This window comes from Wasmannia auropunctata, unplaced genomic scaffold, assembly GCF_000956235.1.
Source record: "Wasmannia auropunctata unplaced genomic scaffold, wasmannia.A_1.0 LD336088.1, whole genome shotgun sequence".
Classification (NCBI taxonomy): domain Eukaryota; kingdom Metazoa; phylum Arthropoda; class Insecta; order Hymenoptera; family Formicidae; genus Wasmannia; species Wasmannia auropunctata.
This window is the reverse complement of record NW_012026802.1, coordinates 3044958-3071784: the sequence shown is the minus strand read 5'-3', so window position 1 is coordinate 3071784 and position 26827 is coordinate 3044958. Positions and strand designations below refer to the sequence as shown.

Below are 26827 nucleotides of genomic sequence, written 5' to 3'. Positions count from 1 at the left end.
CGTTGCGGACGTTTAAGTCGACCAGTCTATATACGCGGCGCTAAGGACGCACCTGAATAATGTTCGACGACGACGGGGGTTGACGTTTGTCGTGGCGGTGCCTAGCGTGCAAGTTATCTCCCTTCCCTCTCTCGGCTCTGCCCTCCTCCAGGGGTACTCGTTCGCCCGTTGTACCCCCCTGCGCCCATCGTTGCCTCATCCCTCCAATCCTCCGACCGAGCGGTACTCATAATTGTCCGAGGGGGGCATATCGCTCGCGCGAGGGAGGGTACCCGAGGACACGAAACTAGTTATGCGCATTCCTACTCGAGAGAGAAGAGAGAGCGCGCAATGAGATGGAAAGAGAGAGGCGGGGTGAATCAACGAGGGAAGAGAAAGAAAGAGAAAGAGAGCTACCGGATCCTTCCCCCTCCCCTTTCCCCGTGCCTCACGACTGAATACTTGAATATTGATTAAGCATGCACATCGCGATTACCGGGAGCAAGTAAAAGCGCTCTTCTTGCCGGGCCCGCAACCTGCGTGTCTGCGGATATTTATGTGAAGCGGTGCTTCGGCGATGTCCCCCTTCTTCCACCCGTGCCCCTCGTGCCAGTCCCTCTCGTCCTACTCGCGGGCGCAAGCCCCTGTCGTCGTTTCTCGCAGGGATAAAAAAAAGGCCTGCCGGAAGACTCGGAAGATATCCGCTAACCATGAGACGTTTAAATGATGAGAGCGCGGATGTACGGAGAGAGAGAGGGGGAGAAAGAGAGAGAGAGAGAGAAAGAGCGAGCGTGCACGGCCGGCTTGATTTACGATCTGCCCTCGCAGGATTATATCCTTCGATCGCGAGCCATCGCGCCGCGAGCGCGCGCTGCCCCAGTTCGCCGCCGGTGAACGATTAACGGAATAGCGGCGGGAAGCCGTTCCTCAATTTGTTCCTGTGTGGTGCTCCTTCCTTCTTTTTTTTCTTTTTACCTCTCGTCCGGCGCGCGAGTTACGAGGACGGAAGTAACAACGGCGAAGTAATAACTCCACGCGGTTGCGTACAGCGGATTTTAACGATTCCGAGATTACTCGCGATGGCCGTAATAAAATGACGTGATGAAAACCGCAATCGCGACCAGGTGGACGCGCGATGCTTCCATTTGAATTAACCAAGGGAGCAAGAATCTCGATCGCACAGCAACCGGCGGCTGCGATAGAGGCAGAGCTATTTGTCGACAACACGGAACATCGACTGTAGCTTCACACCGAGACCGGCGCTTCAAGTCGTGATTGTGAATTGTTCATTTTCAATGGGGGGATAATTGTGAAATCACGATAATGCGACGAAAAATACGAGTTTCAATATAGAACGCTATGGTTTATCGTTATATACGCGCAAATGTGTGCCGCCGATTCGTTATGCGCATTGTATGTATAAATCACGGAAATAATTAGCCCGGTTTCCCGAATTTTTTCGCTATTACGCGAAATATAATTGTTATGAAAAGTCGCGATTATAATGTATTGGAACATATATTTTTCAATGCATGGAATAAAATTATTTCTACATGCTGTCGAATATATCTGTTCGCTTTATGATTAAAAAATGTTTCTACATCAATTTTACAAAAAAAAAGAAGACAGTTATAGCGTGGTGTGTTGTAAGATACAACGCTTTATGATTAAAAAATGTTTCTACATCAATTTTACAAAAAAAAAAAGAAGACTGCAGTTATAGCGCGGTGTGTTGTAAGATACAACGTATAAGTTACAGCGTAATTAGTCAAGTAACACATGAACCACGATTACTCGATGTTTCTTCGTGCTTTTCGAGGAGAAGGCGCGAGAATATAATTCAACAAGCCGATACCACTGAGCTAATTTACCCCTCCCGGCCGAACGCGCGTAGCTGTCTAATTAAGCTGGCTCTCTCGCGCAACAAAGCGCCGTACGTGTAGCCGCAATCGGGTGGGCTTTACAACACCGGCCCGGTATCCGGCGCTTCCACGTTGTTGACCACGATCGTCCTCCACTCGAAGGCGGAGGAAGCTAGCGGGGGGGGGGGGAGGGGGAGAGGAAAAAAAGGCCGAGGGGACGCGCGGAACGGCGGCACGGGACAGGAGAAAAAGCCCTCGAGCTTTGAATATTCAGTAGGTACGTACCGGGGGTGCGCGCCAGCCTCCCCCCGTCTGACCTTATTTTTCTACTGGAAAAACCGCAGCTTCCGTCTGCTGCTTAGGGATTCGCTTCGCCCGCTCGCGGAGGAGACACGTCGCCGGAAATTTGCACCAACGCCCACGGTCGGACGTGGGGCAGACCGATTTGAATTAATGTCGCGGCGGCGTTGCGCGGCCGTCGGGACGCCGTCGCCGATAAACCGTCGATCTCGATAAGCGAAGTTCCAACTGCAGGGGTGGAAGAGGATACCGAGGGATGACAGCCCCTATCGATCCCCTCGGGTCGGTAGAACAGGTAACTGGTCTATACCGTCTACGTTCAACTCCTCATCCAGACTGATAAACTAACGGTCGTAGGTAAGATACAGGGTGTTCAAGAGTAGGTGATATGCACCATCCGTTATCGTGCGGTCGGTAAAACCGATATTTCGCAAAGTTCAAGACGATCGATTTGATCGTCTGTCGTACTTACTGTCGTATTTTTTAAATACGTATATCGTCCCAAAGTTTAAATAATATTATATTCGAAAATCAACATGTGCAATATCATATGATAATATCTGATAATTCTATGAGAGCAAGATTTTTAATTTTATAGGAGAGCTAGATAAGTGAAGCTAAATAGATGGAAACAGATTTAATCGCAGTTTTTAGAATATTAATAGATCAAATTGCAGTTTTACGTTCGCAGTTTTCTAACGAGATCAAAGAAGAATGCGTTTTACTTAAATAAATAAAAGTTATTCCTGCGATTCATTTTTAAATATCGATATAAATTACAAAGAGATACCCACCTGGATAATTGCAATCATATTCGTCGCTACCATCTTGGCAATCCTCTATAAAGTTGCACCGTTGAGATTCCAGTATGCATCTGTTCACGTCGCACGGGAATTCGCCAGCGCTGCAGCCTGTAAAACGTAAATTGTTAATTGCATTAATTTCTTTACAATTATCGCTATAATATGCTTTCATATTTGAAAAATACGTTCGTACGTGATATTGATGAAAAACACAAGAATTTTTTAACATAGAAAGCATTAGAAAAATGTACGAGAATCTTATTCTCGTTAGCACATTACATGCATCGATGCGACAAAAGTCTACGAATTTTAACAACATATTTACAATTTTGTAGGACGGGGATAAAACATGTAATTGAAACTTTCTAAACATATCTCATGATATATGCATAATAATGTACACACGTAAGATTGTATATATATAAAAGAATATCACATTACAAAAAGAAGCTTATACATCCATACTAGTTTATGTACATATACATACAATACATTCAGAATGCAAAGAGAGTTAGATACATATTTAATTAGAAGAACCGCTTCCGATTTTAACGAGTTATCGAATGCCATATAATTTTATTGAAATATAATAAAATCCTTTAATTATAACTTTAAGACCATTTTTCCGGTCACATTGTTCCCGGTATCCGCCAAAACGACGAGTCCGCGGTTCTTCTATAGATCACCAACTTTAGTCGCGATATCCTCGGCGAGGATCAATCGGCTCAACCTGTTATACCTGGGTGCGGGCAATCATCCTCGTCACCACCGTCATCGCAGTCCGGGATACCGTCGCACTGCTGCACCGAGCAGATGTAACGACTGCCGTCGTGGCAACGCACCGTGTCGTCGGCGCGGCACTTGTTCGACCTCAGCGTGGACTCCTCGGTTTCCCTGTCGTCGACGTCCGATACCTCCGGCTTTACCTCAGGCTGGGATCTGCGGGTCGTCTCCACCGGGTAATGTAGCGGTGTCACGGTGGTGTACTCAAAATCTGTCGTTTCGTTTATCAGCGTGGTGTCAGTCTTGACGATTGTAATACGCGAATTTTTTACACGCTTGTTAATGAGGAATGCGAATTAGGCGAATCGTCAGACGACAGAGTGATACCAGATTTTTCAACCTGTGCTTTAGTTTTGCCAGGCTCACTCAAATACTTTACAAGTTATGCGAGAAGAGAAGAAAAGAAACATTTATTTTTCAAGAATATTATATTAATAACTTTTGTGTAATATTCTTGTCAAAATAAATTTTAATCGTAGATTCTACATTTTTATTCTCTGTGTACAAGTATTTATTTTTTATAGGCAAGTTATTACTGTAGAGAGAGAGAGAGGAAGAGAGAGAGAGAGAGAGAGAGAAAGAGAGTCTCGCATAAATTATATTCTAAAATAACTTCATATTAACTGTATTCTGTTATTTAAGCGAGGTTGAAAATATGGTTAAAAAACGGGAGATCGCGGTTAATGTAAAATGGATGTTAATGAAGATAGAAATAAAGATGATAGACAGAAAATCTATAGTAGAGCTCGCCACACCGGCTTGATCTCCATGAAAAATCTATGAGAGATATTCCAAGATATACATAAACACGATAATTCGTATTAAATTGTAAATTAGTGAAGCTGAAGAATTACAATAATAAATAAATCATACACGGAAAAAAAATTGCTGTTGCCACAACCTAATAATTGTGATAATTTTCGCCCATCAATTTAGAAGAGTTATAGGAACTAAAATACTTTGGAAGTCATTTATATAGTTAACTGAACTCTCAGCCTCAATGTTGTGACGTACAACTATATCATATATATATATATATATCTCAATCATACTATTTGTTGTACAGACCATACTAGAGAGATAACAATAATGCTTCGGTTGAGGCAACCACATATATGAAGATATTCTAACCGAATATTATTTATCCTAAGCACTACGGTTGTGACAACCGTACTGATGAGCATATCTCAACAGATGAATGCCATGTAACATCAATATAACTTAAATTCACATGCATTTTTTTTTTCAAACATAGAGAATATTATTGTAACATCCACAGCAATTTTTTCCGTGTACCGATATTTTTGACGAAGTTACGCTTACATCTATGTTACAACGTACCGTATATATCTGTATGTACATAGGCCACATTGTAATCTTCGTTAGTCAGAAAAGAAGGATAAAGGTGTGAGTTGTAGAGATAAGCGCTATCAACAGCGATCTAGTGTTATGTACAGGTTTTCTACCCTCAGCAGGGAGAGGATCGCCCTAGTGCGGTGTCCCGCGTACTTACCGTCGCGTGTCCTGTTCAGCGGCGGGCAGTTGTCCTCGTCGGAACCGTCGTTGCACTGCAATACGCCGTCGCAGCGGGATTCTAGAGGCACGCATTCGCCGTTTCTGCACCTTAATTCGGCCATCTGATCGCATTCCGGCTGCGTGTCCTTCTCTCCGGCTGCGCTCGAATGTCGCGTGTGGTGTTTGTGTTGCATTCATTGCGTTGAAAGGTGGAATAAGCGAATCGGTGGCACCAGTCGGTTCGTTTTGAAAGGGGTAGGAAGTTTGAAAAAAATAAAGAGCAACTGATGAGAACGAAAACTTAATCGAAGAGGAAATTGGAATTAAATATATTCACGGAAAGAACAATTTTGCTGGATCCAGATCTGAAAATAATTTTTGTTCGATAATCGAAATAATTTTGTTGGAAAGTCACAATGATTGCTAGAATATCAACACGTTGTACAGCAATGCTTATAATTTTTAACTTTCCAACAAATTATTTTGATGATTAAACAAGAATTATTTTCAGATCTGTATTTAGCAAAATATTACCTTCATCAAAATCGTTTTTTCCGTGTTCATAAATTAAAGTAGTAACGATGAACTTAATAAAAACTTGAAAGAACGAAAAATATATAAATGGAGTTTTCTATGAAGTAATTGGAGATTGTGAAAATTCTGAGTGAAACTTGCGCTTAAAAGCAGTAAGAAACGAAGATTGCATTCCTCATGCAGATCTCGTACAGATCAACGTTCTAACAGTCTAAACACGCCGAAATCGTGCGTTCCACCGAAATGATCGATTTCAGTTTTCGATGCTAAGTCTTATGCTATTGTCTTCTCGATTGTTGTGTATAAGTTTTTTTTCTCTGAGCACAGCTATCAATCCCGTTCGTTGAGCAGAGTCGACCGTTCGATATTCACCGGCTCTCCATGTTTCCTGTATTCGGACTTTTCGCAAGCATCGTGGCTGCATCATGGAAAGCTGAACGAATTACGAAGTTTAGTTTCGAAAGCTCCAACGTGAAATCGATCATTTCCATGTCGTTAGGCGGTAGCCGCCTAAGATGGAAATACCTTGGAATATCCTGAACGTGAATCCCTCCGGACCTACTTGGATGCTGCCCAAGGAATGAAACTGCAGCTGTTCCTCTAGGACGGCACGCACCTCGAGCTCGTCCGTGATTGTCGAACCAATGTCTAGGGTAACTTGCGACGTAAAAGCGTCGGTCGTTGGCCTGAAAGCGAAATTTAAATTATTATTAAATTAGATGCGATAGAGACGCGACACGGAGAATATCGAAATGGATGATATACTTACGATATTTTGACGACGTTGGCGAAATGATTGTGTCCTTGAAAGTAACGATTGTACAAATTCTCGACGGCGTGTGTGAGATTGCTGCTCAATTCTCGGTACTCAAGACTGTTTCTATCAGCATACTCTCGCCTATAGGGCTCGCCAACTGTCAATGTTATTCGATAGAATCCTGTAAGAGAAACAGTTTGTTAGTAATAAATAATTGATTCCTTAAAAAATACATCAATAAATAATACTTCTGCTAGAAAGAGTATTCTGTTTCAAATGTCATTTTTATTTATGTCTTGTATATTATGCTTTATATTTATTTATCTATTTTATGAAACTATTAATCAATGCTTTCTAATATTACTAATAATATGTTTGAAAGCCTGACGGTAAAAAACAAAATAAATAATTTATTGTTATTCAAGATTTTTTTAAAAATATGTTTTAAAGAGAATAATCTTCTTGTTATAGGAAAAGTAAAAATACATTAAAGTAATATAGCTTAATTTTTCATCATTTTCACATAAAAACATTCTCATTGTAAAAGTATAGCATATTTTCACCTTTAAAAATTTTTCACAATTTAAATAAATAATATACTCTATATCAAATAATTAATATCGCGATATAATAGTTTAATTAATATTAATTTACATATATATTGTTAATTTACATATTTCACGGATCGAAATATTTTTGACATTTAGACAGAATAAGTAGTACATTTTAATATAAAATCAATTTTCTGCACTGATGTTATAAGAATATCGAAATATTTTTGGAAATATATTTCTGGAATTTATTTAATAAGAAGTTTATTATATATAGTAAATAAATAAATTTTTATTATTTTTCTTATTCTTTATCATACAATGTTTAAGAAACTATTATACTTTTAGCCCGCTATTCCACAAACAGCTGAAATTAATAAAAATTTAATAAATTTCTCTCTCGGAAAAAGGCAAAGAAGCAAATAATGAATTAAATTCTATCCTACTATTCTTCAATTCTTTATTTTAATTAATGGAATCACGGCTTTATGAAGAAAGACTTACGTGCTTTGCCATCAGTGTTGCGATTTTGGTTTACGTTTGGATGATAATCTATTTCGCCTGCGCTGCCTTCGATCTCTCCTGAACCAGCCAAATCTTCGTCATCAGAATTGTACGTTATTGGTATTCTTTGACTTTCCGCGGCGTTGTTAATCTCATTTTCGTGCTGTAAACAATAATAACATTTTCATGTAATAGATGAATGCATGAATGTAACAAAGGAGGTGTGCCCTTCCAAATCTTAAAAGAAGAATTAAAATAATTATTTACAAAAAATTAATTTTTAAAAAGAAAAAAGAATTGAAGATAAAAGTTAAGTATACAAAGATTTTTTGAGAAGACGACTAGTAACTTATAAATTTAAGTTTAACCTGTTCGAAGAATCAGTTTATAATTTTAAGAAAAAAAATAAAGGAAATTAGTAAATTCACTACGTAGGAATTTGTGATTTACCAGTAATTAATTAAAAATAATAATATAAAGCAAAACAAGTCTAATAGGCCATACCACTCGACTACCCTCTTCCCGCCCTTCCTCGTGTTCAAAAGTCTCAACTCTAATTTGGCCCCTAGCCTTTAAACAAAATCCTGGTTAAGCCCATAAATGTCATAACACTGATTAAAAGATTGAAGACCGCAAATGTTTAAATAATTTATTATCTCCTTGTAACAATCTTTCTGTAGATTTGTCATTTTAATTATTTTGTCTTCGAACGCCATTTAAATATATGATATATATTATGATATAGGAAAGATATTCATGCAATTTAATTAAATATGACCGACAGATAAAAAGTAAAAAGATAAAAAAATGCTTTTGAAATGATGTTTTATACCTCATCGTCTGCTTCGTCATTGTCCTCGTTCTTCTCGAGAGTCAATCTTTCGATGCCACCGATACCCGTTTCACTTGGCGTTTCAGGCTGATCAAGAGTACGATTTCCTTTATTCTCATCGTTCAAGATGACGGATTTATCAATATCTTGATTTTGATCTCCATCTTCTTTTTGCTCTATCAAGTATAAGAAATGAACATTTGAAAAATTGGATAATGACACAACTTAAAAAAAAAAAATAATGTAAGTGTTTTCAATGGTTCTATAATAGTCCAAATTTACAGGGTAATGATATAGTTTCTTTTAATTGAATCTATTTAATTAAGAGAGAATTGATACCTTGCGGCGCTTGCGTTGTTGTGATTATGTCCGTGGATAGCGGGCTCAATAAATTCAAAAGCTCTCTCTTTACCCTGTGAAAAAAAGAATCGTCTTGATGCGTCTCGATCAATGGAGCTTGAGCGGCGGTTTGTTTGCCCTCCGGATCGAAGATCAAGTCGTCGTCCTGAAAAAGCAAATCGATATTGTAAATTATGAAATTCTACAACAAAATAATATTACTAATAATTATTGTTTCTATCGATATAGTAAGTATACAATAATTATTCAATAATGATCCCTCAAATTAATGTACCGTCCCTATACAGAGAATATACGCGCAAGCTTCTAAATTTTTTTACTGAAACGTAAAACTCGAAACCCGGTTTTCTTATATTTCAAGCGGTTTCTCATAGATATCCTCCGCATTCGTTACAATTTTTTTGCCACTTATGACAAATGCATAAGTCACTATCTCATCGGGTGCTCGAGTACCTGCCACCCGGATAACCACATGTGGCCGCGCGCGCGCGCGCGCCAGCAGCAGCGGCACGTACGTGTGAAAGGCCATCGAGCGTGTATATCACCAAGTATCCTCACGTGTTACTCATAAAGAACCAATTCTCACCTAAACACACGATATAAATTCAGGATCGTCGGGGCCATTCTACCGGCAGCGGCGCGTCGTGATTCCGTAAGAACCACGCGACCGGCAAACTGCCCAGGATTCGAGTACGAGCGGGTCAATGACGTCGCTCGAGTGCGGGATGAAAATGGAGAACCGGCGTACCCGTAGCCGGATATAAGCCGCAGGAGCCAACCGGAATAACGTATCGTTATGGGCGAATACCTGACGATCCTGGGGTACGTACAACCCCGCCCGGTTATGCAAGCGCGCTGCCGTTACAGCATAGATATGAATAATATACCGTATACCGGGTGGTGAGGCCCTACGGGGCGTTTCTTATGTACGAATGGCAAGGAGGCGACGATCAATTAACGAGCATCTTTATTTATTTACATCGTGAATAAATTCTTCCGCCGTTCCATTCGAATACTCACATTCGTGAGCGAGCGACAATTTAATTAGTGAAATAAATGAGAAATCGTTTTTCATTAAAGTTGTCTAATTTCTACTAAATTATAATAAATTTTCAATTTATTTTTAAATTTAATTTATCAAACTATAATTCTTCTTTTACAGAAAAAAAAGATCCGTTCAATTTCCATTTCTTATTTAGCATTTAATTCGCTTCTTGATTAAATTGAAAAGCAAAAATTATAATTAACTTCTCCTTTTACTTCACGTTTACAAATAAGAAAGATTAAAATTTATGGAGATGCATCAGCGTCGATTTCTTTTTAACGCTCTGCTTTTCGCAGAACAAACAAAGACAGGTGTCTCGTTTCCGACGCGGCGCGAATATGCACGCGCGCACAAAGTGCATGGCGCGGTAACACGTGAGCGGAAACGTCGTGTCTTTTTCCGTCGACGCGAGACGAGGAGAGCTCGTGCACCGGTAATGAAGCTTAAATCGCGCCGCAGCCGCGGGACGTATTATTACGAGGGCGCGCACACCGCGCGCAGGGCGTCATTTAAAGATTCGCGTGCAGCATCCGACGTCGCGCGCGCGCCTTATACACACGCGAGCGCCCGCATTCGCTCGTGCGTGCACACGTTGTCGAAATGCGCGGATGCGAAGCACGGCGCGTATGTGTTATGTAACTTTGAGCTCGGCTTTTAACGAGGCTAACGACACGGCGGCGATGCGTTTATTAATTCGCGTTCGAGACAACCCAAACGCGTACGTTCGTTGCAGCGTGCACCGCATTCGCTGCACGAAGCGCTCCAATAATGTTGTTTCTTCGGACGAAAAAAAAATATCCCGTTAGAAGAACGTTAGAGCTGACGCAGCAGATATCGTTATATATTATCGCACAGTTCTGTATAGGTATTAATTTTTTATCTCATCGCTCGCGCGGGCGCCCCGGCATATTCGCGAGTGTGTTTCTTGGGCTTGTTTAACAGCGCCACGAGCGCACGAGCGTCAAGTACGCGACAACGCCCGGCGCGCTTGTTGTTTCGAAATTGCGGAAGTCCGGGCTTAGCGGGACGCAGATAAAACGCGTACTGCGAGGGACCATTTTAGATCGCGATAACGACCGCGATGCGCGGCGGCGCATCCTGCCAGAAAACTGCGGTACATTGTTCGCACGCGACGCAGTTTTATTACAGACAATTTCGCATCTAAATTATCCTTTAAACGACATTCCGTGTGCCTGTCGTTAGTCAGCTATCATAGTAAGAGCACGGATTTAATTTGAAACGATTATTGGAAAAGAGGAAGGTATAATTCCAGATACTCTAATATTAAAATAAAATTCAATGAGATATAATCAAATCAAATCAAATCATCTATAAATACGTGATGGAGAAGGAGATAAGATATTAAATAAAATATTGCAATATATTCCACTCGTTTATATACTCAAATAAATTAAAAGCTCAAATTTATTCATCATGCTTTGGATATCTTATGTTTCGAAATGTCTTGTATATATATATATATATATATATATATATATATTTCTTATATCTTGTTTCACCACTCCATAAATTTCTGCATTCGGCAGACGAGTTCGTTGCACGGCTGCGAAGCGCTAATGAGAATATAAAATCGAGGTCGGACGTCATAATAGAGCCGTTCGAGAAAAATAAAGAGTCTGACCGCGATGGAGGAGGGGGGGAGGGGGGACAGGCAGGAGCATGGGGTGCACCCCGAGACGCGGAACTTTGTTATTCCGGGCAAGTTTTACACGGGATTCCGCAGCTAAGTCCACTCTATGATCCTTTCACGGCAACTACGTGCTCATACTTCGACAAAACACCGCCCCTATAGTCCGAAATCCTTAAAATGCATGGGAAATACGTGGTGCCGCAGGTTAAGTAGCCCTAGGAAATTCGTCCTGCGTCGAACAGGACCGGAGAACTTCGTAGGGCTTTAGGATGGCAAAGTTGCCGGAGACGCGACGGAGACGTAAGATACTCGGTCAACCTTCCCATTTTCATTTTTTTCTCCCTTTTCCCTCTCCCTTCCCCCCTCCCTCCCTCTCTCTCCCTTTCTTCTCTTAACGAGCTTCACCTTGGCGATCCGAATAACGCACCGGTCGGAATGACTCGGCGAGATGGTGCATTTCGCAATTACGCAAAAACTTTCGTTGCCATATGCGGTCGCTGCAAACCGCACGTAGAATATGCGGAGCGTCGATGACTATACAAGGTAATGTGCAAGAGGAAATGCAGAAATCGGTAACAGAAGTGAGAAACGCATGCATTTTTGGAAAGACGCTATAATCGCAATTATTTGTAATTATATATAGTATTAAATACAGGAAACAATGGTACACACATCTATATATTCTTTTGCTTAATTTTTACGTATCCGCCGAAATATCGCAGTTTTTTTTTTTTTACATCGCTGCGCACGCGGCGCTTTGATAAAAACCGATAAGCGCCACCGAGAGCAGCGCGGCACTTTCACCGCTGGCTTCTCTCCATTGATGCGATTCTGAATTGCCCGTATGTTACCGAACCGTCGTATGTAGGCTATCTTCGTTTGCTTACACTCCGCTCAAGTGACGTGCGCAGGAGATAACAGATATATATCTTTTTACGGTGTCTTCAACTGGCTCCAGCCAAAAGAGTCTTTTTTACATAATCGCCACTGATAACAGAGATAACGTATTTGAAAAGAAAGAATTACAATTTCCGCTACAATCGGGAAAGAAACTACAGAGACGTTCCGGATAGATTCCGTGAACGTACCTGCAGAGAGAAAGTCAATGTTTATTAATAAAGATTAAATCAATATATTATTAAATTAAATATTCCCTTACTTGGAACAAGAATACAGAAACTCAAAATAGTTCGCAGTGAACAAATTTAGTGGTCCACATTAAATTAATTTATGATAATTTTGAGTCAAATTTCGAAAATGTAAAGTCAGAATTCTATCTCTTTCTCTTTGTCTCAACAAACGGCAATCTACTGATTCATGAAATTGTATGTAGATTGACAGAGTTTTTTTCCGCAATGCATTATTTCGTCAGTTGTAATTACGTAATCGCGGTTGTGCGAATGAATACGAGCATCGCATTACATTTTTCCTCATATGTGCTTCGTAGTGATACGCCTTGTAATCGGAGCGCTTGCAATCTGCAGGTCAAAGCGTACTGCAGATAATCAGCGACCTTTCGTAAATTTTTAGCTCGAAAAATTGTAGATTATTATGATCGACGGAGGAAAATAATTTAAAAAATTATCATTACAAGCACAAGACAGCCAACGTCTTCTTATACACAGCCAAATATAATAATTTATTTTAAATATGTAATCTTCGATAGTTTAATTTTCATTCATCATATAATCATATGTCATAATATATCGTTATAGTAATAAGATAATACAAAAGGGATAGACGTATATACATATCATAAAATCATTCTCTAATTTATTTATATCGCAGTAACTTTTAATATGTGATACGTGTCAATAGCATAAAATTAACTATTTTAAAGTATAAATAATATTTGAGCAAAGAGAACAGACAGAAATGAAATATGATATGTAAATACGTAAAACGGTCCTAAGAATGTAGATTCTATAGTAATTTTTTATCATGTGTTGAAAAATAAATGTAATTGTTATTAATAATTATTAATACAATTGTCGTAACGTTATAATATGATTAATATACATATATGATGAGAAATAAATGTAATAATAGTTATTAATACAATTGCCATAACGTTATAATATGATTGATATAAGATGTCTACCAATTGTCTCACTTCACTGAACTGACTGCAAATGTCGCGACGGCCATATATAAATACGTAAAAAGGTCCTAAGAATATAAATTCTATATAGCAATTTTTTATCATGTGTGAGAAATAAATGTAATTATTAATAATAATTATTAATACAATTATCGTATAACGTTATAATAATACAGTCGAACCTCGATAACTCGAATTTCAAGGAACCAGCTATAAAAATCTTCAAATTATAAAGGTTTCGCCTTATCGAAGTTCGAGTAAAAGAAAGTTAACATATGAAAATTACGGAAGCTTTGTACGAGAGTTTATAATTTATAATGGGTTTTAAAGTAAGAAATTCGAAGTTTTTCGAGTTGGTTTTCGAGTTATAGAGATTCGAGTTATCGAGCTTCGACTGTATATGATGAGAAATAAATGTAATAATAATTATTAATACAATTGCCGTAACGTTATATGATTGATATAAGGTGTACCAATCATCCCGCTTCACTGAACTGACTGCAAATGTCGCGACGGCCATATATAGAACGGCTTCGTGTGATTTAGTAGCGTTGAAGAATACGTCCCGAGAAAAAAAAGAGGAGACGTGCTCAAAGGTCAAGATCCAGCACGTCTCGCGTAAGGCAGGCAGGCAGGCCAGGCAGGCAGGCAGGTCGGAACGAAGAAATCCCCCCAATTTGAGGGACTTCTCCCGGGGCTTTGACTTAACGAATATATACGTCCAGTCTTTCGTGTTCTCCAGGACGCGCGAAAGAGAACGGCGATATGACGCGAGGAAGAGCGCGAGTCGATAAAAACGGGTGGAGGGAAGAGATGAGAGAAGGACGAAGGAGAGAGGAGAGCGAGAGACGTCGGTCGATCGTCCTTTGTCTTAAGCCGTGCTATATTAATGCGAAGAACATGTTACATGGAGTGGAATAAAGGGGTGCCTGCCCGAGGGGTAAGAGAGGGAGGAAGAAGATGGGGAAGAAGGTGGCATCTCGTGGCGCGAAAAAGAAGAGCGGCGTCGCGCGGAATACTAAGGAGGGTCACACACGCCCGCCGAATCTGCGTCCAGGACAGGAGAAGGTGTCCCCCCTCTATCTTGCCTTTGCATTTTAATAGCTTCTTGCAAAAGAAACGAGTCATTCCGGGATCCAAAAGAGATGAACAAAATGGCTAAATAACACGAAATACTGTATGACAAATAATTGCATAATATATATTTTGATTACTTGAGAGCGTAGAAAAATTCTTACTATTGTTAGACCCGTAAATATAATAAAGCTAGTTACGGCAAGAATTCTCTTAATGTTGACAGGCTAATGAATTAACGAATATGAGCTTTGCCACTAAATTCGTATATTTACAAATCGATCGTGATGTAACAGATTAAGACTGAAGAAATACGGAGATAAGTGAAAGGAAGAAATAAATAAAAAGGACACACCATCATGACACACAGAAACATAATCCAATATTCTGGTAAATTCATACGGACGGGTAAAAAGAGCTAAAATTCATATGTACAAGTCGATGTTAATTAACAAGGAACGCTTAATTCGCAGAACAATATCGACGTATTCACTGAAGATGTGGAGCCGGTAGGTCGAAGTAGGGGATGATCTTATATGAACCTTCATATCCCCGCGTTTTCGGGACGACGCGGCCAAATAATTCCGGCTCGGCCAAATACCTCAATCCTCTCTCTTGGCCACGGCCACGCGAAATTGCGGAAATCATCTCGGTCCGATTTCCCGAGGAGAACGCGACGTCCGATTCTCACAGCCGGCCGGCGGGAGCGAGCCGCGGGCTGCGGTCTGCCATTCGCACGTCAACCCTCGACACCGGAAAAAGCGCATTAACCAGTTTTCGGGGCGAGCCAGTCTCGCCGACAGCCCCTCCGCGAGAAGGATTTCGAATGACGAGATATCAATTCTTCCACAATCCCTACGAAAGCCCCCGTGTCTCTTCTTATCAATTCTTATATATATATACCAGAAAATCCTCCGGCGTGTGGATGCAACGCCGATAATTGCAAAGTGTCCGTTGAGAATCGATACAAATGCCGTTACAAATAATAATTGATCTGTCTAGTCGTCTGCATGCTTGACACTTCATAAATTCGCGAGTGTAATTTTAAGTTGTTCGTCTTAAGTCTGCTCATTTCAATTATAAATACGAGGATACGCGATTGCATTTATCACGAGTGAACATGTATCAGACTGTTTGTTAACGCTGATTCATTGGAAAATATTGTCTCAACTGAACGTGAAGAATTTTTTTATTAAAAAGTATACCGCGAAATTAAACGTGGAATCCGTTGGAAATGAATTGAAAAAAAATTAAAGAGGAAATCAAATTTCTTCAATTAGTTCAGCGTCTTCGTTATTATGTGTGCACATCATATTACTCTAACGGAGTCCACAGAGTTTTCTCGATATGTCATAGATTGGTAGATAACTCTTATTAAAACTAAAAGTGATAAAGTATTAATGTTAATAGATTACTTTGTCATTTAAACGAACAAGTTGAAGTGGCTTTTAATGAATTAATAATAAATTTTATCTCATTTCTAAATTTTAACAGATCCTTTAAATAACTAATAATTTAAATTACGATTCACTGCAGTGTCTTCTATCGAAAAATTTAATTCATCTTGTATAATTATGTTAGAATTAGAAATTAATAAAAATATGTCAAATTATTGCAATCATGATTTCATGTTTCTGCTAAAATTGCATATTTTATCATTTTCATTACTAATCAAGCACAAGCTTTCGCTTTACACGACAACTATATCTTTATTTACATTAGTATTTCAGTTTTTAAATAACGCCAGAGGCAAATTCGTCAAATTTAATTCTTTTTACTTTCAGCAGTAATAAAATCGAAATCTTTTTTTGTTCGATTCATCGATATCCGCCATCCTTCATTCTTCTCTTCTTTTAAGCGGTTTCTCCCCGTTTTTCCTGCGGCGTCACGAGCGATGAAACCCGAAGCGACGAGTAGCGTGGTCTCAACAAATTACGGAACTCCACTTACCACTTACCGCCCCAACGCTCGTGTCGTCTGTTACGATCTGCCGCGCACCCGTTCCCCTATAAAGGGGAACGCGTTAAGTGTCACCACGACCGTCGCTCGCGAGGGATGTAAATTGCATGACGACTAGCTCGACTGTATTCACAGAGATTTGTTTCCCAAGGTTTTAATCCTTGACTGCCGCGATTAACTTCAAATAACGTAACTGTGACGTTGGTCCGTTAAATATTATATGCACTATGTAAAGTATTCGAATAGCGCACGTACAAAATATTCTAGGAGGAGAGGTATAATAATAATTTTTTGTAAAATCAGCTAACTTTTATAGATAAAGTAGTAGACATTTCAACGTCAAAATAGTTCATGTGCGCGAAAAAAAAATCACTAAACCGATTATTTATAAATTAAGCGAAAATAGATAACAAAATTATTTCTTATTTAATTCAGAGTAAATTTAAATATGAGATTTATTCTGAGACGTTCACATGAATTATAGTAACGGAATAATCTTGTGTATTCCCGTTAAGAGAAAGTTGAATTTCCAGAAAGAAAAGCACTTCCTGTCGATTCCAGAACACCCTGTACATAAATCGCACTCGCGAGAATAAACGTCTACGTCCATCTCGTCGTGACAAATGAGACAGATAATTATGAAAGTGAGGTGAAAAAGGGAGAGTCGGGAGAAGCTCCTTAATGCGACGAGTATCGTGAGAAATCAATCGGCGGCGGCCGCCCGCCGATCAACGGGCCGCTCTCACGTGAATTAGCTTACGCAACACGTCCCACGTTTTTGTTTGCCCCGGCCGGCCTCTAAGGATAGTCGATCCGACGGTCATTAACTCTATTAAGTCGTTAAACCACGATGCACCGCGATCGAGCATAGTCATCGCACGTGCTGCTGTCGGGTTCGCGCGCCCGCACGCCTCGTGATCCCTCGCGGCGGCAACTGCGCCCGCTTTACATTTATCTCGGCGAACCTTGAAGATGCGCGATAGCCGCGTGAGAGAGATTTCGCAAGTCCGCGTACTCGTCTCTCAATCTTACAATTAATCGAAGCAAAATCGTCTGCGCGACTTTCATTAAAGGAGCTTTCTCGCATGACCGTCGCAGAAAATAATCACGTTTATTAATTAATCAATTAATTATCTTTTCTATGTTTTCACTGATACAAGCTCCGTAATATTTAATCGCCGGCGACGTCTTGGTTCTCCGAAATTCCCGGTGTTGATAATACATTGTAACCGATTATCAAATGTGAGTTCTATCGTGTGACCCGCGCAAGAAGTTGCGCGAACATGTTTCGCAATCCGCAAAAATTAATCGCGTATCAAATGAATATTTCATTAAGTGAGACTATAATATATCTTTGCAATTTCTCATTTCAGTAGTCGATGTAAACGATGAATTTTCAAAAAGGATTACTGATACAAGAGTATCGATGTATACGTGGATTCGACTTAATTACTAAGTCCGTGTTATCTAATACTGTGTACTCTAATAATAATTATTAGCAGACGTTATTGTATAATTAAGATAGCTATAGTACTTCGAAAATTCAGATAAAGTTTCCTATATTTCTAAACCCTTTATGTTTTCATAACATACGTAAATAGCTCAATTAAAATATTCATTCCACGATTTTCTGCTGCCGTAACGATACGGATTTCGTTAAATATCGTTCCAACCGCTGCGTTTGAGATATCGCCGCGAACGTCGAACGTTCGTGCAATTCGTCGACGAATCTAATCGATGGTGGCCGCTCGCAGCATGGACGATTGTATCGGCGATGTATGTTTTGACGGGCGTTCGTATATGCTTTCAATGAAAATAATGTCTGTGGAGCGTTTCGCGATCTCTCGCGGCCGGCTCGCGCGCGCAAATGTGCTATAAGGAGCGAACGGCTAAACCTCCGCAAACATTCGAAAATGAATATCAGACGATCGAGAGGTCGCGAGAGCGCGAGAGGGTTTCGATGTAGTTCAAATGTTTCAAAATATATTTCATGCCGACGTATCGCATAGCTCCACAGATCCCAGTTTCTCCGCTCTACAAATACGTATATCCGCGCGAAAAAAGCTAAATTTTACATGTGTAAAAATCGTCGAGTAAGGAATTTAATTGAGCGAGACATTGTTATAAGCCTTGAAGTTTTACGAAGTTAAACGTAAATTTGAAAAGAACTATGTGAAAATTAATAACTGCAGACTTTAATTTAATTTAAATATTTTGATTAAATTTACATTGATATTATAGAACAAAATGTTGTAATTCGTTGTAATTTTATAATTAAATTTCATAACTTTGTTTTCAGAGAAGATATGAACTCCCTTGAGTTGTAAGACTTTTCTTTTGTAAAAATATAATTATATATGGCTAAATATGATTAAATAAAAAAACAGGCATGTATAAAATATATTAACACTTAGATACGCGATCACAAAAAAGACCTTTAACCAAAGTTGTTCTATTGATATTCGGGCAATTCGTTCGCCGAACGAATAGACCGCACCTGCTGATACAAATGCAGAGCGTAAGACTTTCGGGTTGAATGTACAGGCATGTACACAAGAGGGGCACTGTTCCTCGTCTGGTCTGGTATTCGTATATCGCCGTGGATATAGGCCGCGTGACCGTTTTGTTTGGCAAAAGCAAACAATTCCCCGAGGAGCGCCCATTTCCGTCGGGGCGCGCGGATCGAGAATAGATCAACGGGGAAATTGGGGCGGTGCGTCGTCGGGGAGAACCTCAGAAGGTAACCTCCTCGTCAGTCAGGCTATGATCCCCCGGTTGGCAGGGTCTCCACTTTTTCCACACAACTCGAGACACGATCGTGCCCGTAGAGGTAGGCTAATATATGTCGAAACCGACTGGTCTCGATCAGTTTGGCAGCAATCAACGCGTCGTCGTTACGACGCGATTACGGTGTCCTACATATAGGGTGATATTACGTAACTACAAGTTACATAAAGGGGGTTTATGGTAGCGATAAACGTATACGCGGCAACGATACATTGTTGTTGAAACGCATTGTGTGACGGGATTCGTCATCGCGCTAATAATAAACGTCGCTGTGGCTTCGCGCCACCGCGCCGTGAGAATAGCGGAAACCCGGACTATAGGCTACGTTACGCGTCTACATCGCGATCAACGGCGCTAAACCTCATCTTGGTCTCCTCATCTCGGTCACTTCGCCGAGCTTTCATGTTGCGGACCGCCGCAGCCTTAATTGATGACCGACCACATTTTTGGCGGCGTCGCAGATTAAGCGCGACGAGAGAAATCCGGATATGCGTCTGCTTAATTTCCGCTCGCCGTTAAACGTTCGTTCTTGCGTTACCGCGTAACAAACCGCACGATTACAGCACTTAACTCGCATGTGTTACACGTATCGCTCTCTGTAAATTTGCGGTACGGCAGAAAATATAGACGGTGCGATCGATATGAAGAGAGTATAAAGAGAAGGGTCAACCTCTTCTCGAGGAAAAGTTAACGCTAAACTGGAGAAACAAAATCTACAATTTCCAAAAGAATATAACAGCGATAACAGAACATCTTAACGCGATCCAAGAGTTTAGAACATGATGAAAGAATAAGCCATTTATCTCCTCCGTGTAATAACCGCGAGGAATCCATACGCACGGTGCACGCTCGAACTTCCTCAAGGCCGGAAAATTACACATTCGCGTTCGATTTCGCGTTCAGTACCGGCCGCTGCAATTACCGTATGTAATTCAAGCCTGAGTATCAGCTTAATGCAAGTAGGACGGGCGCGTATGCAGTAGCCAGTAGTTCACGGAAATTGGTGCGCCGAAACTCGATATTGCCCACGCGTCTTCCTCCGTTAGTTGTCACGTGGAAGATCTATTAACCGGCATTTTAAAACGTCAACAGTAATAATTAAATAATATTTAACAATATTAATAATCGTAACAACGGTTAATTAGGATTCATGAAAACGGACAGAAGTTATTTCGACCGAGTGCATTTCTTTCCAAAATTATTACAAAATTATAAAATTTCGCCTTTAAATATTAATAAAGAACACTGAATAATTGCGATGTCTAATGAATTTGAGATAAGGAGAATATCAGCTACAAAGTTTTTGCGGAATTCGTATCACGGAAAGAACTATTTTGCTGGATCCTGCAAATCAGAAAATAATTGTTGTTCAATAATCAAAATAATTTTGTTGGAAAGTCAAAATGATTGCTAGAATATCGAAACGTTTTATAGCAATGCTTATCAGTTTTAACATTCCAAGAAATTATTTTGATTATTGAACAAAAATTATTTTCAGATCTGTATTGAGTAAAATTTTTAGACCTTTCAACAAAATCGTACTTTTCGTATAAGCGTGACATTTCTCATTGTCAGACATCTCGTATTCGCCATTTGTTGAAAGTTCAATAAATCAAGTAAATTTGTAACACGAGCTAAGCAAGTCAAAAGAGATAAATAATTAAGCAGAGATCGTGAAATTCGCAAAATGGAAAATGGAGCACCTATATACTATCTAAAATTATTGAAAAGCTTTATAACTGATATGTATGCTTTTAATAAAGCAAGATAAAATCCAAGTAGTAGACTGCGAAACAATATCGCAGTTATGATAATTAGACTGAATGTCAAGGCGTCTTTATGCTGATGAGAATATATGTCCTGTTGATGGAATTGACCTTTACATTAATTATCGCCACCTTGCACGGCATATTATATCATTAGAACGGAATTTAGGCAATTATGCCATTTCAATTCATGAGCATGTATCTTGACACGCGTAGGTGCGAAAGCACGCTAGGAATTGCGATAACTGATATATAACTGATGATCTATACGCGACTGCGATTACTATGTTTATTAAAGATTTCCGTCGGAAAAAATTTATTTTTAATAAAGTCCAATTCTCATAATTTTTTCACATATAAAATTTGTACTGTTTTTTTTATTAAATGCAGATGTGATTTATTAAGCAGCGTAAATATTTTCGGCGGTTAAAAAAAATACATAGTTGGGAAGAGTAATTATTATTAATCAAATACATATTACATACAGGAATCTTGCGTTTTTATTCTAAAAAGTATGGTAAATATTGAATAAGTAATGAACGTTATTAAGAGAATTGAGATTACAATTAAAAAAGGAATATGTTATAAATGAAAATATTATTTCGAGAAAAATGTATTTAAAGTTACTTTTATAAAACACTTGTGCTCGTAAGGTAAAACAAATTATATTTTGTATAAATATATCCACATTAAACGTTTGAAATAAAATTTTTGCTCATTTTTTAACCGTTATTTTCTCGCTGTCATGATTTATGTATGAATGATAACTACGTGTCTTTCACGTCTCTACGCGTTTAAAAACATTATTTCGGATTCAGTAAAAAAATCGTAAAATATCGAGCAAGTCTGATTACTATTGCTATGAGCTTTTCATCCTTCTGTAGGGACGAGCTTAAGCCGGAAATCTCGCAACAATATGCAGACGTTTCCGCGGGGTGATGTACAAAGAAATTCGTCGGCCTTCAAAGGGACGAAGACTGCCCCTTTTTTCCCCTCCCTTCTCGATGAGGTAAACAGCCGCAGAAAATGAGCGACGAATGTGGGGTGGCGAGGGTAAATGCCGAGTGCCTTCTCGACCACCCTCACCGTCATCCTCACCACCACTTCGCACCCCCTTGCACGGAGTAACCGTGGCTTACTCTGAAACCGCTCTAATAGTCCATTGTCCAACATCCCGGCGACAAATTCCCAACCCACCGCGTTGTCACACGGCTCTATTTCACAGTTTCGCGAACGAGAGAGCGTCGATCGAGAGATGTACCGAGCTCGGAGAGATGCTGTCGAACGGAAAATCATTCCGTTTAATTTAGCATACGGAGTCATCCTTGAATCATCGCGTGACTCGCAACCAAAATTCACCCGCAAAATATGCCTCGACAAAATTAACAAACAACGGCGAATCCAAAATTGCACAGATTCTAGAAATAAAAAAAATTGTACGAAAGTCAACATTCACTTTTTTGATTTTCTATTATTATATACTAGCCGAGGAGCGACAAATCTGGCACAAACTCTCTCTGTACAGGCGCGTAACCAACGTCCAAGCGGCGAAATTTACATCCGCGTCTATTTACGTGACATACAATTGAAATACAACGATGTCCCGAGCCGTCGCCCGTAGCTCGCGGCGTCTCAATGACAGCGAAAGCATGCGGACACGTGAGTCAGCATTCACAAATATACTTTGAGATAGATGATAGATTTATGCCCGTTGATAGATTTATTCTTACTTTATCTCGTACGTATTCAACGTTACTGGAATTTAATCATGTATTCTTCAGATTAATTACTTCGGATAAATGCTTGAATAATTTCTAAAGAGTTCGAATTAGTATTTCACGGTACACGAAAAGAACGATTTTGCTGAATCCAGATAATAATCCTGAAAATAATTTTTGTTCAATAATCAAAATAATTTTGTGCAAAAGTCAAAATAATTGCTAAAATATGCAAACGTTTTATAGCAATTCTTATCAGTTTTAACATTTTAACAAATTATTTTGATGATTCAACAAAAAATTATTTTCAGATCTGTTTTTAGTAAAATTTTTAGACCTTTTAATAAAATCGTTCTTTCCGTGTAAAAATAAAAATAAAAGCAAAGAACTTAAGCAAGTAACATAGATAAAACGATAATCTGCTGTCGATTTCTGAAAACATTGCTAACGGAAACATTCAATCATGTAAATTGACAGATTTTTATAGTTCAGTGAACAAGCGCATCCAGCGACATCGCCAGATGCGTTAAAAGCGGAAGCGAAATTATTAAGTGAAGTCCCATTTTACGAAGGTATCGTCAAACAATTATTTATATACACGCCATGTTATTAATAATGTTAGAATGTAAAAGTCTTCCTCATTTCAGCGTCGCGTTTAGTTCAATCGCGTGCAAATTGCGAGCGTCATCCTAGAAAGAAGGACGCCGTTAGAAGAGACGGGAAGGAGAAAAAGACCGCGTGATCAGACACGCGGCGTCGCGCCGACGCCAAATGATCGCCGTACCAATTGACTTTGCACACGAAGGAGAATGCATACACGTATTCTTCTACGTACTTCTTCTCGATATGCAAGGATTCTCCCTTCTTTTTTCACAGTAATTTTATTTCTACTCTAGATACTAATATCGAGAATACTCACTGAAAAGAAATATTCCAAGAATAATCACCGGAATAAGATCACTGCGCATATAACAGTTGTGATATCTTATTTTTTTAATCCTAAAAGTCGCGATGGAGGATTATAATGATTTTTCGTGTCAGATTTATGAGATTTACTGCATTTTATTTTAGTCACAGTGTAACGAAAATATGAGGTTCGATAGTTGTAAGCCAATTTTAAGCCAATTCACTTTTCTTACACGAAAAGAACGATTTTGCTGGATACAGATCTGAAAATAATTTTATTGGACTGTCAAATTTTTCAAACAAAATAATTTTGTTAGAAAAACTGGTTCAAACTGGTTTCAGCAATTCAACAAAATTTTTAAACCTTCCAGCAAAATCGTTCTTTCCTTGCGATTTCTTTTCCTTTCACTTGTGAGATTTAATTAATAATTTTATATGAGATAACTTTATTTATGACAGTCTATCTAAGTACGCACATAACGATATCTACGCACTACAACAAAATATTATTTTATATATCGGAACTGACACGCGAAATTAAGTAACTGTTACTTAAAGAGACTAGTTTCATGTATACCGATATTGGAGTCGTATATATTATTTCGCCCTACGATGCAGCAATTCTCCTGGAGTTACCGCGCGTCCCGCAGACGAAGCTAATACACCGAGCGGTATCGGTATCGTGTTTCCAATTACGCGCCAATTATTCTAACATTTTCAGGCCGACACTTCAACCGCCGGATCATTACCGAACTCATCGGGAATTGATTATGCGGAACACACACGAGGATACGAGCGCTGCCGAGAGAGCGCTGTATCAAGAGTAACCTTGCAATAATTAATGGAAGTTGAGGCGATCCGTTGCGGATATATGTATATACTTCGAATACAAGAATGTAATTTTTTAATGAGGATTATAAAATACAAGGATTATAAAATATAACGAGCCGGTATTTAACAAATTATTTTTTCATTGTTCTAAGTATAAAATGCATCTTTCGATGCAGCTTATTATCAAACGTTTAGAAAAAAATCTCTCTCCTCTTTCTCATTAATCATCACAAATGCCATGTTATATGACTTGTCCCGGCGATTCTGGTCGTTATAGGCGCAGCAGTATCGACCCTAAAAGAAATATACAAGACTCGACTTAAGTGATCCACGAATCATACTTGCGCTCGTCAATCAAGAGGGAAATGAGAGCTCTGGCACCTCGAGTGCGAGATGAATTAGTGGCTCGGTCGCTACGTTAATATTTCAGCGCTTTATGGTCGCGCTTTATGTATGGTGTTGGCTGTTTGCGCCTTACGTCACCCCTTGCATGACATCATCGGTCCAGCGCGACACATCGTACCATTCCGATAATAGAATATTCAACAATCTTGCAACGAACACGATAAATCGAAAAAGATAAGCGGATCTAATTTTAAGATATAAAAGTCTCAGCGTTATCATATTCAATCACGTTAATCACACAGCAATCAGACGTGTATTATGAATTACGGTAAAAATGAAATTTAAATGTAATTTAAAGAAAAGTAACATATATGAATAAATGTCAAAAAGATAGATTGAAAATTAAGAATATGCGAAGTTAGAAATCGTATTTATTTAGAAATTAAGAGAAATAAAGCTAACAACTTTGAGCAAAGTCGCTAATTCCTCATCTTTGCACAATTGTTTTATTCAAATATATCGCCTAGCGTATTGCACACGGTGCATCGTTTCACGCATTACAGCGCGGTGTTAATTTCTTCGGCTAACAATTTATCCGACGCCGTCGGAGAAATCCCGTAAAGACCTACAAAATAGCGGGACCTACATAAAGTGCTTTCGTTTCCTTTGAGTCACTCAGGGCAGGGCCTAGCCCTTCGTTTTCTCCGTCGAGCAAACGTCCGCCGGTGATCTCACTGGGTTAAGAGTAAAACGGTGTTTTTTCGGATGGATCGACGCGGGTCCACGGCCGTCGCGGTGTAAAGAGCCGCGGGCAAAAAAAGGTAAACAGCCGCGTGACATAATGTGTCCGAGAAGACGTCGCGGCGCGTCGTTATCCCGGCGCGTGCCTAAACCCGTCGACTTTCCTTTCGAGCGATTTCCTGAACGCGACGACATTACGACGGAGAGAAATGGACGGGCTGGCTGTGTGGCCGCGGTCTCAAAGTTAAGAACGAGAGGCACGCTCGCGTCTGCGGTTACGGTTCGTTACACCGCATTGGCGACGCGCGTTTCGCGCGTATGTGGCAAAATCTTTTCGGTCGACCGCAAAAAACGGAGAACTTACTGTAAACGCGATAGGAGAGACCGCTATACTTCAAAAGGAAAGTAAACGGAATCGCATAGTCGCTTAGATAATTGTCGAGAGTTATTATACGTATTATACACGTGGTACATGCATCGATTTGTAGAATATCCGCTAATAGATAAAAATGAAAGAAAATTCGCTACTCTTTTGGATTCTTTTTAAAATATTTGCTAATTACGTAAATTATGCGATTGAAGCTTAGAAATGAAAGAGCAAATTTCTTCAGTTATAAAATTAAAGAGAAATATTTAATTCGATAGATTTGATAGAATCTTCTATTGCTTCAACAATTGCTCATTAAATCGATTATTAAATAAGACAAATATACAGAAATATATACAGAATTACATTTTATAAGTCACGTTAATTGTTTATCTCTGTTACGAATTACATGCCACAATTTGGCAAATCAAAGATGTTATGTTATCAAATTATCAAACTGCAGCGAATACGTTTGGGAAGATGATACGCGATAATTGAGATGAGCGTGTTGAGCGTTTTAACTGGCCGTACGAGATACGAAACTGTATGATTCCATGTGTAGGCAATGATGAATCGACCAAATTAGTAGACCGTCGAGAATTCGCGTAATGCCAGGGTCGTGCGTGGTCGTTTCCTCGCATTATCGCATACGTCCGCTCTGCGTCGCGTGGAAATCGCGCAGCCAAAATTGAATCCACTAACGCATCTCGTTTAAGCGTGTAACCGCTTCGCTTCTCCGATTGGAATGTCTTTATC

The 26827-nt window shown here is 39.4% G+C and overlaps 1 protein-coding gene across 1 annotated transcript in view; it reads right to left on the bottom strand.

The window, feature by feature from the left end:
• Positions 1-26827, bottom strand: part of LOC105448281 (basement membrane-specific heparan sulfate proteoglycan core protein) — a 159685-nt gene that overhangs the window by 98980 nt on the left and 33878 nt on the right. Inside the window, exons 2-9 of the mRNA XM_011686781.1 lie at positions 8760-8925; positions 8421-8596; positions 7589-7751; positions 6546-6714; positions 6302-6462; positions 5241-5399; positions 3684-3938; positions 2936-3052 (exon numbers count right to left, since the gene is read on the bottom strand). Coding sequence (XP_011685083.1) covers positions 2936-3052; positions 3684-3938; positions 5241-5399; positions 6302-6462; positions 6546-6714; positions 7589-7751; positions 8421-8596; positions 8760-8925 — 1366 coding nt within the window. The remainder of the gene's footprint in view (positions 1-2935; positions 3053-3683; positions 3939-5240; positions 5400-6301; positions 6463-6545; positions 6715-7588; positions 7752-8420; positions 8597-8759; positions 8926-26827) is intronic.